The 15,661-nt window shown below is 60.0% G+C and overlaps 1 protein-coding gene across 2 annotated transcripts in view; it reads right to left on the bottom strand.

Annotated features, from left to right (window-relative positions):
• The window catches only part of ADGRL1 (adhesion G protein-coupled receptor L1), a 35,947-nt gene that overhangs the window by 8,897 nt on the left and 11,389 nt on the right, over positions 1–15,661 (bottom strand). Inside the window, exons 3-16 of one of the 2 annotated variants that reach the window (XM_011981782.1) lie at positions 14,050–14,159; positions 10,432–10,446; positions 6,005–6,805; positions 4,738–5,052; positions 4,019–4,122; positions 3,537–3,722; positions 3,167–3,205; positions 2,835–3,018; positions 2,522–2,647; positions 1,768–1,982; positions 1,308–1,478; positions 668–877; positions 347–567; positions 76–142 (exon numbers count right to left, since the gene is read on the bottom strand). In XM_011981782.1, the coding sequence (XP_011837172.1) occupies positions 76–142; positions 347–567; positions 668–877; positions 1,308–1,478; positions 1,768–1,982; positions 2,522–2,647; positions 2,835–3,018; positions 3,167–3,205; positions 3,537–3,722; positions 4,019–4,122; positions 4,738–5,052; positions 6,005–6,805; positions 10,432–10,446; positions 14,050–14,159 (2,764 nt within the window). The remainder of the gene's footprint in view (positions 1–75; positions 143–346; positions 568–667; positions 878–1,307; positions 1,479–1,767; positions 1,983–2,521; positions 2,648–2,834; positions 3,019–3,166; positions 3,206–3,536; positions 3,723–4,018; positions 4,123–4,737; positions 5,053–6,004; positions 6,806–10,431; positions 10,447–14,049; positions 14,160–15,661) is intronic. The other variant, XM_011981783.1, reaches the window with a different exon arrangement.

The following is a 15,661-nucleotide window of genomic DNA, read 5'->3' as shown; positions in this document are numbered from 1 at the left end:
GGGGGCAGGGGCTGGAGTCAAGGCCAGCCTGGATGAAGGAAGATGTGGTGCTAGGGGTGTCACCTCTCAACTCACCACGATAACAAAGGAGACGGGCCCGATGAAACTCCAGATGAAGTAATTGTCCACTCGGAGCCAGCAGCTGTAAAGGAAACAGGGCCGGGGTATAGAGAGAAGCCGAGGAGCCATTCCCAGCGACCCATGAAGACCTAGGACTCTGCAGGTTACAGCCTCTGGGATCAGGAGGAAGGGAGGCCACCGCCCTGAGGGTCCTTTCCCAAGGGGTGCCGCCCAGCAGGGAACCACGCGGGAGGAACCGGTGCAGGGCTGGGAGGTGGAAACTCACGCCTTCTCGGTGCCATAGCTGCGGTAGTCAATGGCAGCCGCGATGCCCACCACCAGAGCCGGGAAGCAGTAGCCGCCCAGGTAGTAGTACTTGGTGCGGGAATACTCGCTCTCAAACACCTCCACCAGCAGCAGGTAGAGGTGCACGCCCTCCAGGCACAGCCAGGAGAAGGCGGCCAGGAAGAAGTAGTGCAGCAGGCCGGCGAAGATGGGGCAGGCAATCTGCAGGGAGCACCGAGGGTGAGGGGCTCGGGCAGGCGTCCCCTTTCCTCTCCCGGCCCCCCAGGCGCTGGCCGTCACCTGCCCTCGAGTCCCAGCCCACCTCATACTGAGTCTTGTCGATCCCGACCAGGAAAAGCAGCTCAGCCAGGAAGAGGTTGATGCACAGGTTCTTGTGGATGGTGTTGCGGTCAGTCTGCAGCCCCCGCAGAAAGCAGAAGGTGGAGATGCAGATGGCCAGGCAGACCAGGGAGATCACGATGCCCACCCAGGTGATGACCGACAGCAGCAGCTCGTTGATGCGGCCCTGGTACTGGGGACAGGAGCAGGGGGCACGCTCAGGGCCTTTGGTTTTGCACACTGGGCTCAGCCAGGTGCCAGCTGCAGACAGGGCCCTGGGCAAGGCCATGGGCCACGAGGACTTCTGGTGCCGCCAATCTGGCAGCCCCCACCCCTCTGCACGCAGCAATGCGCTCACTTCCTCATGCTCTGGAAGGCTTGTGGAGAGATGACTAACGTGACACCAACTTGATTCTCCAGAGTGCCTTGGGAGATGGTGGGACCATGGCCATACATGACCAGAGAGAACCAGATGCATGGCCTCATGCCCCAGGCAAGACTAGGGGCCCCCCACAGCCATGAGGCCAGCCTCCCCAGCACTGCCCATGATCTCTCTAGGATGCCATGCAAAGCCAGGCCAGCAAGCGGGCCTGCCCGGAGGAGCAGAGCGCCAGCCAGCTTACGATCTCGCGGTGAGCCATGAGCACGGCAAAGTTGGTGAGGTGGCTGCAGGCACACGTGGTATGGGTCTTGTTGGACTCCACCAGGCGGCAGCCCTGGGTCGACCAGTAGCCCAGCATGGAACGCTCCGAGTAGTTCCAGAAGGAGCAGTTGGCATTGAAGTGGTTCTTGTCCTGTTGTGTGGTGGCGCCGGGGTGTCAGAACTGGAGTCAGAACCAGGGAATCCCATTCCGGCCCCCCACACCTGGCTACAGGGATGGTGCCAAGTATCAAAGAAGTGCCTGGAGTCTGGGGCTCCAGCTGACATTCTAAGAGCTCTGGGGACAAATGGCCCAAGCTACTGAAGTGGAAGAACCCATAACTTGTTCTCGAAGTGAGCACATGGTGGAGCGGCAGGTACACAGCTTGGGAACACAGAGGGTACAGGGACCCCCATGGAGGGAGGAGGACAGCTCAGCTCACCTCCAGGTGGGCCACAGTGAAGATGACAGGGTCCATGAGGAAGACACGGCTGGACTCCTTGTTGATGGATGCTGCGATGACCTGTGAGTTCACCACTAGAGAGGCGCCCCCAGGGCCACCCGGGCCTGCTTCGCCGGCCAGCTTGACTGTGGCATTCTCCGTGGACAGGAAGAGGCCCAGGTTGTTGTAGAGGATGAAGACAACTTTGACCACCCCTGGCGAGGACAGGCATGTTTGGATGTGTCAGCATCCTCAGCTGGCGCACCTCTGTCCAGGCCCCTGGCTTCCTAGCTCAGCCAGCTCCTCAGGCCTTGGCCATGCCGGCCACTGGGACCTCTGAAGCCACTCCACAGCCCAGGCAGGTGGGGGGCAGGGAGCCCTGTCCACAAGACCACTGCTCAGCCGAAGGCAGTTCGAAACAGCAGGGCAGTGTGCCAGGACACATGGGCTGGGCCTCCGACCCACCCATTCTCACTGTGTGACCTTGGGCAAGCCCCTGACCTCTCTGAACCTTTGTCTCAGTGGCCCCATCCTGTCTGAGCTGTGAGGCCCAGGAGCCAGCTTTGCAACTGTAAGGCTCACCCTTGGGGCTCTGCAGTACTTCAGGGAACCCATGAATCCCCTCAAATTTTACACTAGCAGGAGGAAAGTTCAGGACTGCTGCCCTCCACAAATGGCACAGAGATGCTGGCACAGGGCTAGGGGGCGGGGAGGGGGCTGCCTCCCCACCCGAGGCCCCGCCAGGGACACTGACCATTGCGGCTGTTCTGCTTGATGGTTTTGGCAGACAGCTGGATGGAGTTCTTTCTTGGGTACTCCTCCTGGGGGAACACCAGCTCCTGCACCTGGCCCTCTGTGTTCAGGACTGTGACTTCCAGGACTGTGGGGACAGGGGAAGGCAAGGCACACGCAGTTGGGGTCTGTTCCCAGTCCAGGGGCTTAGGCTACAGAACAAGACCCTGTGGCAAGATGCCCAAGCGTCGGGTAGCTCCTCTGCGGCCTCCAGGCCAGAACCCCATGGTTTAAGGTTCGTATCTGAGTTTGCTCTGGGTGACCGTGGCACTCACCCACGTTCTCCTTGGCAGCCAGGAAGCGGGCAGGCTCCCTGACATTGTCGGCCAGCAGGAAGGCACCCTCCTCCAGGACGTCCAGGAGCATGGTGGCCGTGTGCACCTGCTCCGTGGCATTCATGTCCTTCCAGGACTCCAGAGCTTCTGGCCGGAGCAGATTGTCCACTGTCTCCACCACGGCCTGCGCAGGCAGGGGGGATGGTGCTGTGAGCCCCTCAACACCCTCTAATTCCTTGGGTGGGCTCTGCATGCCCTCTTCTCAACCTATACCCCTATTCTCCCGTCAGCCGGAGCCCACGGTCCTTACACTGGAACCCCTTGGGTCTCACCTTGATATAATCCTTGCAAGTTCTCTCCCGCTTGTGCATCTAGAAAGAGATGGAGGTGATGTCAGGCCAGACCTCTGGACGCCAGTTCCCTCACCCCAGTAACTGTCACATCTGTATAGCTCTCTCATCTGTGGCCACTGCCCCAGGGCTGGGCTATCAGCAAGACATTCCGTAGGGATCCCCAACACCCAGGACCGTCTGAGGCTGCACAGGAGTGAGACCCAGCAGTCCTTGGGCAGGGGGGTCCTTCCTCTCTGAGGAAGGGAGTGGAGGTGGCAGCCTGGCTGGGAGGTACCAGGTTGGATACTTCCTGTGCCCTTGGGGGCAGGCGCCTTCCCCACGCCAGGTCAGCGCCGCCACCAGGCCCCACCTTGTTGTAGTTCTTTCCGGCTGACTCGCGCTCGATGGGCCGCAGGGCCTGCAGCTGGGCGTCCAGAATGTCCAGCAGCTGCTCCATCAGCTTCACAGAGGAGGAGACGTCCCCCGCGTAGATGGAGCCCCGGGTGTGTCGGGCCAGCTCGCTGGCGATGTTGGCCGCGTTCTCCCCACTCTTGATCTGTATGAGGTGGGGGGCAGGGAGGGGAAATCCCAGGTCTGTCAGGGATCATCCTGCCCTCCCCAGCTTCCCTGGCCTGTGCAGCCTCTCCTCTTTCTCTTTCCGCTTCCCCATCACCGTCTGCCCTTTCCCACCCCATCTGTCCCTGCTCCCTTTGTAGGCCAGAGAGGTGACCCCGCAGTCCTGCCTTCCAGACCTGCCAGCCCGAGTCTCCCCAGTTGCTCCACGACCCCCGCTGGGCCGTGGGCCCTGGGCCCGAGCACATGTGCCTGCCTGCGAGGGGTGGTGGCTGGTACCTTCTGGGCCACCTGGTTGACCCAGGGGGAGGTGCAGTTGCTGAGGTCAGGGCCCCGGGGGTTCCAGAGCCCCAAGGCTGGTAGACACTGGAAGGAGGCAATTCCTGCAGGGACAGACAGACAGGAACAGACAAGGGAGCCAAAAGGAAGAAGAGAAGGATGGGACGGAGAGGGGGAAAGGAGATGACAGAGAGCGGGGGACGAGTGGGCGAAGAGGGAGGTGAGGGAAACACGGAGAAACAGACATGAAGCGGGCCGGACAGTTGAAAGAGGCACCACTCCCTTCGCCTGAGCTCTCCCTCCTGCCCCCTTCTGTCTTTGCCTCCAGAATCGGACCCTTCCAGCAAGGCCCATCTTGAACGCCCCCTCTCCACAAAGCACCTGCCAACCCTCCCCTCAGATCTCCAGGACATGCGGCCCTGCCCTTTTCACACTTCAGCTGCCCACCCATGTGAAACTGGCTGTGCCTGGGGCAGTCACAGGTCAGTCTGAGGCTGGGAGCCAGGTCGCCTTCTGCAGGCTCCCTGCAGGTTCCGCAGGCCGGGCCAGGGGCACTGAGTGGCTTCTGTGCCCTGAGAGCTCTGCTGGTCACTGGGGATGACCCCTGCCCTCAGAAAGCCTCTGCTTCGCAGCAGAGACCACCACCCACACATGCATGTGTGCGAAGCTGCTGGGGGCATGGCCCCCATACCTCCCCTGGCCGCAGCCTCTGTACTCACCTCGAGTCCCCTTGGGGCAGGGTCTCTCCACCAGCATGCCCTGCTGGGTGGCCGGCCACTGGACCCGCCGCACCTCTCGGGGCTCGCAGAAGAGCTCAGGGGACACGTGTAGATTCGGGGCTGGGGGCCGCCGGGTGCTGGGGGCTGGGGCTGTGGCTGGAGGCAGATCAGGTCCCAGCTGGTTGATGGCACCCACTGGGTGCGTGGTGAGGGGTGCCCGGCGGAGCGGGGTGGTGGCTGCGGGCGAGGCTGTGCTGGTGAGGGGCGTGGGCCTGGCTGTGGTGGTCGTGCTGAGGGGTGGGGAAGTGGCTGGGCCTGGAGAGGGGATACGAGACAGGGTCATCCCCGTGCTCAGGGCCATGCCACAGCGTGCCTGGGCAGAGGGTCCCAGGCCATCCTGGCATCTTCCTCACCTACTCAAGTGGAAACACATGCTGGGCCCCGCTGGGTCTGGGAGTTGATCTCCCCTGGCCTCTCTGTGCCCACCAAAGTCCCTTATGCCCATGGGACCATATAAAGTAGCAAAGGGTGGTAAAAATCCACTATGTGTTCCGTAAGGTCTGAGAGAACAGTCAGGAGAGGCAGGGACAGAGGTGTCTGGGGGACAGGAGCCCTCCCTGATCCAGGTCCGCCCCGCCACCAGGCAGGGGCTGAATACCACCGCCTCCCACCCTCCTTCTAGCTGACTTTGGCTTATGTAACCTGGCTATGCTCCTTCCTTCTGGGGGCCTCAGCTCCCCCTTTTGCAAACAAGATGGGGTTAGATCAGGCTTCCTGGAGCCCTGGGGCGGCACAGAGCTAGCAGGGCAGCTAAGGGGGGTAAAAGAAGACTGCAGAGTTGCCCTCAGCCCGGTCAACATCAGCAGCTCAGCTCTTTTGTGGATATTGGACTTCCACCCAGGATTTTGGTGGAGCCAAGGGTTCCTGGAGTAAAGGTGCCCAAGCCCCAGGGAGAGGCAGTACAGTTCAGTGGTTGGGAGGCTGGCTTGAAATCCTCAAATAACTTAATCCCCTACCCATACAGTGCCTCAGTGTCCTCATCTGTAAAACAGGGCAGTAAGGATCCCTATCATAGACCATGAGGAGGAGATGAGTTAATGACTGTGAAGTGCTTAGAACAGCGTCTGTCACATGCTGTGAATTTCCTTTACCTCCCGATCCCCAAGAGCTCACAGGATGGGGCGCCCCACCCTGGGACCCATGGGTGGGTGGGGGTGGAAGGGACAAAGGCAAGCGGGCTCCATGCCTGGAAGTGAGTCGTCCTCACCAGCACTGGGGTCGGGCGGCCCGAACTCCAGGCTGTAGCGCACGACGAAATAGTTGTTCCAGACATACAGCTGGTTGTCGCGAGGGTTGTAGTCAACGGAGGAGATGAACTGGTAGGGGTTGGGGAAGGCGAGGCTGACAGGCTCCTCGCGGTTGGCATTGGTGTTGAAGGCATAGTCCACGCGGTTGCCAGCCGCCTCGCTGTCATCATCCACGTACACGGAACGCAGCACGTACAGGACCCCGCACACCATGAAGGCGTTGGACGCCGACCGCTTGTCGTAACCCGTCTCCCACGTGCCCTCGAAGCGCAGTGTGTAGGGGTTCAGCTGGCTCACCACCAGCCGCCCGTTGTTGCCCTCGGTGGCGTAGATGACCCACAGCCCATTCTCGTCCACCGCCAGGTCAATGTCGGTCTTGCCGCCCCAGCGGTAGGGCGAGGTGTCGTGGTAGTTGGCGGTATTGATGACCGTCTCCCCGCTCTTGATGCGCGTCCGCAGGTCATACTTGACGATGTTGCGCGTGCGCTCCTTGTTGTAGAAGACGGCACCGTCATAGACCACAAAGCCTGTGCCATCCACGCGGTTGGGCAGGCGGTAGGTGGTGGTGTGGCGGGCGGCCACGTAGTCCTCCCACGAGGCGTACTCGGTCAGCGTGTCCGTGCGGTAGGGGATCCAGGGCATCACGTAGATGCGGTCACCTGCCTGCAGCGGGTCCTTGCACCACGCGCCAGACTGGTGCTCCGACTCGTGTGTCGAGGTGGGCTCCAGCACCTTCTGCAGGGTCCCTGGGCACACGAAGACTGGGCAGAGCGGACAGGAGGGGAGGAGAAGGGAGAGGAGGGGCAGAGGCGAGAGGGAGGAGAAAGAGAGAGAAGGGGGAGAGAGGCAAGTTGGTCACGCTGCCGGTGGGGAGTCAGGTTGTCCCCTCCTGCTGCTGCAGTCACGGTTGCTTGGTAGGGCTGGTGATGGGAAGGGGGTTTCCGGGCTGGGACCCGACCCCCCTCCCCACGCCCTGCCCAGCTGCCCCTCTCCCTGGAAATGTGAGCCCTGAAGGCCATTAAGAGCAGGGTTAGTGGGGGGAAGTGGTGCCCCTCTTCCCTTCCCTGGCTGCTAGAGACCCCACAGGCTGGGGAGAAGGAGTTGGCAAGAGCCCTCCCAGAGGTGGTCCCGTGTGATTTAAGTGGGGGCAGAATCTCCCCACTACAGTCACTCCCGACTTTGACGGTCCAGGGACTTAGCACCCGGCCCCTTCTCCCTCTTCTCTGCCACTTAGGGAAGAGCTAGGGTCCAGGGTCCCATCCTTCACCAACCACACCCGGACAGACTTTTTTTTTTTTAACTCCACTTTCTTCCTCCTGCAAAAATTGCATTGTAGCGTGATGTTCCCATACCCACTGTGGGTGTCAGGAGTGTCCCCCTATTCTAGGCTGGGGGAAGGATAGGGGTTTCAACTCTCTCTCCACGTTCCTGATGCAGCCTGTGCCCCACCCCCACCCGGTACCCACGAAGTCAGTAGCCGAGGAAGGGATTCCCAGAGGCAGCTCCCAGGCTAGGACAGGGAACGGAGAGTCTGGCCCCTCCTGGAGGGCGCCCAGCCCTGCCCCCAGCCGGCAGGGTCTCTCATGGGGTCTGGCTCAGCAGCAGACAGTGGCACTGTGCACAGGGGTGGGGGTGGGAGTGGGGACATGGAGAGGGACAGGACTCCCGGGAGAGTTGGGGAGGGAGCGGAGAGCTGTGCAGAGGGAAGAGAGACAAGGGGGTATGTGGGCTTGGCGAGGTCCTGGCTCCGTGGGAGGCCGCGCTGCAGACCACCTGGGAAGAAAGGGTTAGTGCTGGCGGAGGAGAGAGGGGTGAGCAGAGAATTCACTCCAAGGCCCAGGCCCGACTGAGGGTCCCTCAGGGGGGCAGTCCCAGGTCCAGCTCGGAGGGGGCAGGGGAGGGAACCAGGCGCTAGGATAAAGACCCAGCCCGCCCCAGCCAGGCCCCCCACCTCCCCTGGCCCGGACCCCGATTTACCTGCGACCATCCCCGGCTCGGGAGGAGGGACCAAGGCAGCGCTGATGTCAGAAAGGTGGGGGGCCCCGCCCCACCCCCCCAATCCCTGAAAAGGAGGAAAACCTCAACTGCATCTCGTTGGCCGCTGCTGGCCGGCCCACCCTTGCCCAGTCACGTCCCAGCGCCACCTACTCCTAGCCTCCCCTTGACTGATCCTGGGGTCAGTGTGGCCAGACCCCCCACCTCCTCCCAGAGTGCCGACATCCATGCGCCCCTCCATCCAGGATGGCTGGGCCTCCCTCACCTCCCGGCTGGCAGAACCCACACACAGGCCGGGGCGAGGGCACGGGGCGAGGGCGGAGGGTTTGCAGTGAATTCTCTGCTCCTGCTTGGCCTGTCACCAAAGCAGCTGGCCCCAAGGGGACCGGGGGGGGGGTGGGAGCTGGGACCTGGCACCGGCTTGGGGGGCAGCCCCAGTGGCAAGAGGGGCTCGGGCAAGAGCTAGTCCTCATTCCCCACCTTCAGCAGGCTTGGAAGGGAGAGGGACAGGCAGCACTCCCTTCACAGCGTGGGGACAATGTGGCTCAGGACCCCCGGCACAAAGCAGCCAGGAGGATGTAGTTTTGTAGAGGGAGAGAAGCCTGGGACATAGAGCTGGGCAGGAGCCAGAACGACCCTGGCTTGGGCCCTGGGGACTGGCCATCTCCCTGTTCCTGATGCCCCGAGGGGGTCGGCCTGCACACTCCGTCCAGCACACTGGCTCTGCCCAAGCCGGTCCCCACCCCCGCCAGGTGTGTGGCATCTGAGGGGACATGTTTGTGTGAGGGGGATGGTGGGAGGCCTCAGAGCCTAACCTGCTCAGAGGGTATCAGGGGAGGAAAAATGTGGTTAGAGGTCAACCCAGGGGAAGGGGGAGAAGATGAGGAAGGGTCTGTCTGGGGCCTTGGACAGCAAGGACCTTTCACCAGCACCAAGCTCCCAATCCCTCCTCTTCCCTCCCTTGCCCCATCACCCCACCCGCCCTGCCCTGGCCCTCGAAGAGAAAAGCTCCAGTGGTGCCGCATCCAAACCAGTGGGCCTGCAAGAAGAGCGGCTGGTGCTGGGAGGGAGAGAGACTCCAGGAGAGAGAGGAGAGTGGAGGGGTGCGGTGAGGGGCGGACCTCGGGCCAACAGCCCAGGCCTCTCTGAGATGGGGGAGAGGGGAAGACGGGGAGGGGAGCAGCTCAGAGGGGCCCTGCCCCACCTCCTTCGGAAGGGATGCTCCACAGACCACTGTAATTTCAAGGCAAAAGGGATCCCTAAAGGCCATTCCTCCAGCCCCGCCCGCTGCTGCCGGCCTCGAATGGGTAATTTCCCAAAACTTTCAGGGGAGGAAATGGTCATCTCTAACGTCTCACCCTAGAAGCCCCTCAGCAGCAGCACCTCCGCCCCACCAGTACCGGACAGCCCCATTCACTAGGGAGTTCTCTGCCAGAAATTACAGAGTCTGTGGAAGTCCCCAGACTGTGCCCTCCCCCGCCCGCCGCCCCTCTCCCTGGTCCTCTAACCACAACAGCCCAGAAGAAACCCTGACTGCAGCTTTGCAAGTGTGAAAGAAACAGAGAACACGCTCCCCCACCCTTCGCTCCCCCAACCATGAGGCCCGCCCCCGCCCCCTCGCCCTCATTTTTTCATTTTTTGGCAGGCTGCCCCCTCCCAGGGCTGGGGACAGCTGACACCCCTCCCCAGGGCTGGGCCCCCAGCTGGTCAGAGATGGGATCGGGTTGGGGGTGGGGAGGACTGGTGCTCCGTGCTCCAAAACAGCTCTGGGCCTTGGAAACGTCAAACCAGAAGGAACTTAAGCCACCAGGAGCCCGAGACATAGGAGGAATCTGCTCCCCAAAAGGAAAACAATGGTGTCCCCTCCAGCCCGCCTCCCCTGAACCAGAAACATGTTATAAAAGGTACAGGTGAAGGAGGAAGAGAGAGGGGAGAGACAGAGAGAAAGAGACAGAGAGAGAGACAGAGAGAGAGAGACAGCTCACCCGGTGCCCCAGTGGGGGAGCCGGGGAAGGGAGTCCCTCCCTCCCCACCCGCCCTGGATGCTTATACACTTCTCCTGAAGGAGGCAAAAGAAGTATGAGAGAAGGCCAGGTCCCCTGAAAGGGCCAGGGACCAGAAAGGAGGGACAGAGAGAGACAGAAACAGCGAGAGAGAGAAATTCTGCCCAAGCTCAGAGAAGAGCTTCCGTGGGTATCTGGAGGGTGGAGATGCCCGTGGCCGCACCAGGGCTGGCCCCGCTGGGAGGACAACCCGGGGTTGGGGATACCGACCGGACCGAGTGTGGGTGGGGGAGAGAAGAAGGGGCCGGGAGGGAGGGCAGGTCACATAAGTATGGTACAGGTAGAACAAAGTGTGAGTTAGGGGTTAGCATTGGTAACAGTGCGTTTACCTTTCTGCTCCACTTCTACTTTAAGCATCGGAAGAGAGAGAGAAAACAAATTGAAAAAAAAAATGTGCAAGAAAAAAAGAGAAAAAAAAAAAGAGATTAAATTGCTTTCGTTTCTTTTCTGGCAACACGCCCCCTTTTCCTTTCCTTCCTTGCTCCTGCTTCCCCAACCCCTTCCGTAGCATCAGCTTGGGCCCCCGCCCCCAGGTCCCTTCCTCTGGGGGTGGTCAGGTGGGGTGAGAGGGTGCCAGGGAGACAGTCAGAGGGATGAGGGGGACACACACAGGAGGGAAAAGACACAGAGAGACACAGGTGTGGTAGGGGGGTACAGGCAGGCAGGCGGACAGAGCCCTCAGGTGGGAAGGGGCACCCTTGGTGCAGAGGGGGCAGGGAGTGGGGAGCCCCAGCTGGGAGGTGGGCTCCGGTCAGAGGGGGCACCAGGGAGTGGTGGGGTGGAGGAGCCACTCGGCTCCCTTCCCACCCTGCCTGCTGCCCTCCTGCTAGAACCAGGGGCCCCAGGGGAAGGGGTTCAGTGTCTCCCAGGGCCTGGGCCCACCCTCAGCCAAGAAACAGGCTGAACTCCTTCCCCTTTGTGCTGGCCTCACCCAGGTCCAGCTGACTTCCCCCAAGCCTCACAACCCAGAAGAAGCCAACACAGAGAGAAGGAGGCAGAGCCAGACACAGAACGACAGAGAGGCAGACAGGCAGTTGCAACCGGACCCCAGAGAGAGCCAGGGTCAGGGAGACAGAGGCAGAGAGGTGGCGGGGGTGGGGGACACAGACTGGGTGGGACAGCAGGTGGGGGCACAGACACGCTCCCAGGCTCCCCAGGGGCAAGCCTGAGGTTTGGCTTCTCTGCTTAACCCACCCAGGGCCCAGGGGCCCAGGAGATGGGAGCTCCGCCCTGCCCGCTGCCCTGCGGACGGGTGGCACCTAGGGGAGGAAGGGGCACGGTTAGACTGTGCTCAGCTGTAAAGCAAATCCAGCATTAGTCAGGCTTGTCCAGTGTGTGGGCGGGTTCCCACACATCACATGCCCCCTGCCACCCACCCCTGACCCACCCTCACCAGCACTTGGGGTCACCCCAGCCTCTGAAGCCCTGGGCCAGGTGGCTGCCCAGGCCGCTCCCCTCTGCATCCCTGGCCCCTCAGGAACTTCTGACCAGAGGGACTGGCTCTCCTGGCCTCTCTCTGAAGCTTCCAGCACGGAGCTCCACAGGGTCAGCCTCCGGCTCCCTTCCCAGCGCCTCACCCAGGGCCTGGCACTCAGGAGATGCTCAGCGAACATTTGGGAGACAAGTGAGTGCCTGGCCTCCCTGTCCTCTAGCTATCTGCTGTCCCCCTTTTTAACTCCAGCCTCCTTCCTCTGGAGGATCAGGAGTTAGCTCTGCCCCCAACATCCACCCTGTATGTATGCACACACGTGTGTGTGTCTCCTGTCTCCCCAAGGGCTCAGGCTATCTCTCTTCCATCAGACAGGCGGCCGCCCATCCTCTAAACTGTCCTGCCCTCTGTCCCCGGAGCCCGCCTGTTCTCTGTCGGTTGTGGCCCCTGGACCACACTCAGGGCCTCGGCTTCAGGTCTCTCAGCTCCTCTCCTCCCCTAGCTTCTTTCCTGCCACTTGATCTGAGCCTCTCGTCTACTTGCTTTGGCTTCCACTTGGACCAGGGAGTTTTTCCTGCCCTTTATCTCACCGGCCTCAGGAGAAGTTGGGTTCATTATCCGTTGTTATTTTAATTTTGATTACCACAGCAATAATCGTAATTGACAAGAGGCATTACAAGGAGTTGCAACAAAAGCAACAACTACCAAGTGTCCAGCACTCACGAGGGGCCAGCAACTATGCTAGGCACCTCACGGGCCATCTTTCAAGAACCCTGTCTACAGATGGGAAAACTGAGGCACACGCATGGCTGGCGGAAGCAGGCACCACTTCCTTTGCATCTATAGCTCGTGTGCACACAAGCTTGACACACTGTCGCTACTCCTTGCAGCTTCCACGGGAAAGCTTTTGACCCCTCTTCACTCCATCACAGATGAATAAACAGGCTCAGCTGGCTTAAATGGCATCGGTAATATTACTGAGTACATCCTGAACCAGGCATGGGTCTGGGCGCTGGGGCGGCGGGTGAAGACGAAGCCTCTGCCCTTGGGAAGTTTACACTCGGCACTCAAAACCCTGCCACCGGGAGCGACTCTGTGGCCGGCCTGGGCCAAGTGCTTCTCACAGGTCATCTCGTGGACTCCCTCCTCCTTCCGTAGTGGCCCAGAGAAATTAAGTCATTTGCTCAGGTTTCAGAGCCAGAAAACTCAAGAGTCCAGTCGAGCCTTGAACCTACACCCATCTGACTGCCCCCGCTGTGCTGAGCTCACTGCCTCCCGCCCCCTTTCCCGGCTGCCCCAGCCGCGGGAGTCAGCCGTGTCCCCAGTGCTGTGGGGAGGCTTCAAGGAGCAGATGGGCATCCCCCTCGGTGGTGGCTGAAGGCCTCAGGCGCTGAAAGGAAAGGATGAGGAGTAAAAGAAGAAAATTACGGAAGCACAGAAGGGATCCTGTTTCCCCAGCATCGAATCACCTGCGAGGAGAAATCAAAGGTTGGCGGGGAAGGTTGGGATGGGAGGGGAAAGGAGGGAGAGTTACAGGGCCTCTTGGTCCCCAACCCCGGCCCACCACACTCAGACACCCTGATGGCCCTGCCTTCTCCCCACCCTGCCCGGAGGCCCTACCACCAGGTTGGCCACATGGAACCCATTGTGGGAGGAGAGGGGAAGGGATAACGGGAAGGAGGGAGGGAGGAGAGAGGGCAGGAAAAAGGTGATGTCAAGGGTGGGGTGCTGAGGAGGAGAGACCCTGTCTTTGTCTGATCCCCTTGGCCAGGTGCAAGATGGGGAGGCTCCTGGCTCCCCAGATCACTTTCTTCAGGCGGCCTGGAGGCCATCCTTAGTCCACCATGGCGGTATTTCCTTTGCAGACACGAAGTGCCACATGGTAATGGGGAAACCAATGGGGAGCTATGAATCTGTTGAAAATGCCCCCAGCCCTTCACCCTGGATCTGCCACCAGGCCTCGGAGGGTGGTATGCCGCTCTATGGGTGTCGAGTCCAGCTTCCATGATTGGGAAGGAGTGTGTGGGGAGTGAGGGTGCTGAGAGAAAGAAGAGGTGTTGAGAGGGGCAGTGGGGTTAAGTGAGAGGGAAGAGAAGGGTAGATGAGAAGGGTCAGAAAAGGAAGGGATGTGAGAAGAGGAGGGAGGCAGATGGGTGAGAAAAGCATCGAGGCCAAGGGAGAAAAGAGAGATGTAAGTGTGCCAAGCAGAGCACGGGACCATAGTCTGGCAGTGTGGAAATGAGTACAGGGTGCATGAAGAAGCAGGGTGAGTGGGCTGGGGTAAAGAGAGCTGGAGAAGGTGCCCCCACAGGAGGTGACAGAGTCTGTGAGGTGGGGGAGCAGGCACTGAGTAAGGACAGTGGTGTCTGGGAGAAGAGAATGTGTGTTGGAGAGAGCAGGCCCGGCTGTCCCCTCTGTGCCCAGGCCCCATGCATCTGTGCGCATGTGTCAAGGTGTCTCCTCCTCACTCACTCATGGGGGAAGGGCCCGCGTCCGCACAAGGAACAAGATGACTCACTGTAGGGGACACAGTCGTACTGCACCTCCAGGTACTTGTAGGTCCCAGGACAGGGGTCAGGAAAGGCATCCGAGCCGGCGACCACCACGCACTGGGTGCGGTTGTTACACCTTCAGAGGAGAGACAGGGTATTGGGAAAGAAACACATAGATTGGATTGGGGGCGGGAGGGGTTCATGCTCCAGGGTCATGGTGTCATAGACACCCCCAAATTGGGAAGGGGCAGTGGAGCTGGAAACCAAGTGATATAGTTTGGATCTGTGTCTGCGCCCAAATCTCATGTTGAATTGTGATCTCCAATGTTAGAGGTGGGGCCTGGTGGGAGGTGACTGGATCATGGGGACGGTTTCTAATGAATGGTTTTAGCACCATCCCCTCCGTGCTGTTGAGATCTGGTTGTTTAAAAGTGTGTAGCACCTCCCCTGTTCTCTTTTCCTCCTACTCTGGCCATGTAAGACGTGCCTGCTTCCCCTTCACCTTCTGCTATGATTGTAAGTTTCCTGAGGCCTCCCCAGAAGCAGAAGCTACTATGCTTCCTGTACAGCCTGCAGAACTATGAGGCAATTAAACCTCTTTTCTTTATAAACTACCCAATCTCAGGTATTTATTTATACCAGTATAGGAACGAACTAATACATCAAGCCCAGAGGCCTTTTTTGGGCACTTTTTTGTTTCCTGCCTGCTCTCTCTTTCCCACCAGTGTTCTTCTACTTTCAGCCCCAGCACAGCATCATCCTCAGAGCTGAGGAGGAGTAGTCACCCCCTCAACAGTGCTTTCCTGGACACCCCTCATCACTTTCATTCTGAATGTAGCTGACAATATTATATCCTTGGCATTTTTCTTTAAATGGACTTTAAAGCCCCCGCATTGGTCACTGGAGAGTAATACATGTGAAGCCATGCACGTGAGGTGGTGCCTCTGCGAACTTACGATCAATGAAATGTTCAGTATCCAGCTGTGTCCACTTCACACCATCTCGTGGACACGTCCCACCCTTTGGGCAGTGCTGCTGTGCAGACTTATAGCCAGGGCAGCCAGGAGAAAGCGTCCCCAGGGAAAAGCCATTCTCAGTTCCCAAGAGGGAACTCCTCCAAGTCACTGTCAACTTCCCAGGGGGCTGGCTAGCATGTAAGGGGGAACCTATTTAACAACAACAAAAAGATGTGTCTCATCTGCTATCTGTCTCTCTGTCCCCACTGTCAGGGTCCCTGTCCCTTGCAGCAGGCTGGGGCTAGGCCAGGCAGGACGCAGGCATGCAGGACATAGTTTGACAGGCTTCCCCACAGGTATGGGGCAGAAGAGGCCCTGTGTCTCCCCTTCAGTCCTGCTCTTAACCAAGGGTACTAAACACAGGCAGACAGACACTTGAGAAGGGACGAAGGATCTAGCAGGGAGAGAGAAAAATGGGGGGCAGGATGGGGCATGGGAAGGTCTGTCTGTATCCATCCACCTCACCCTCTTCTTTAAAAATAGAACACTGGCTGGGCGTGGTGGCTCACACTGCAATCCCAGTACTTTGGGAGGCTGAGGTGGGCGGATCATGAGGTCAGGAGATCGAGACCATCTTGGCTAACACGATGAAACCCCATCTCTACTAAAAAAACACAAAAAA

The sequence above is a fragment of the Mandrillus leucophaeus genome, unplaced genomic scaffold (genome assembly GCF_000951045.1).
Source record: "Mandrillus leucophaeus isolate KB7577 unplaced genomic scaffold, Mleu.le_1.0 Scaffold230, whole genome shotgun sequence".
Classification (NCBI taxonomy): Eukaryota; Metazoa; Chordata; class Mammalia; order Primates; family Cercopithecidae; genus Mandrillus; species Mandrillus leucophaeus.
The sequence above is the reverse complement of the archived record's forward strand: the minus strand, read 5'-3'. Positions and strand labels throughout refer to the sequence as shown.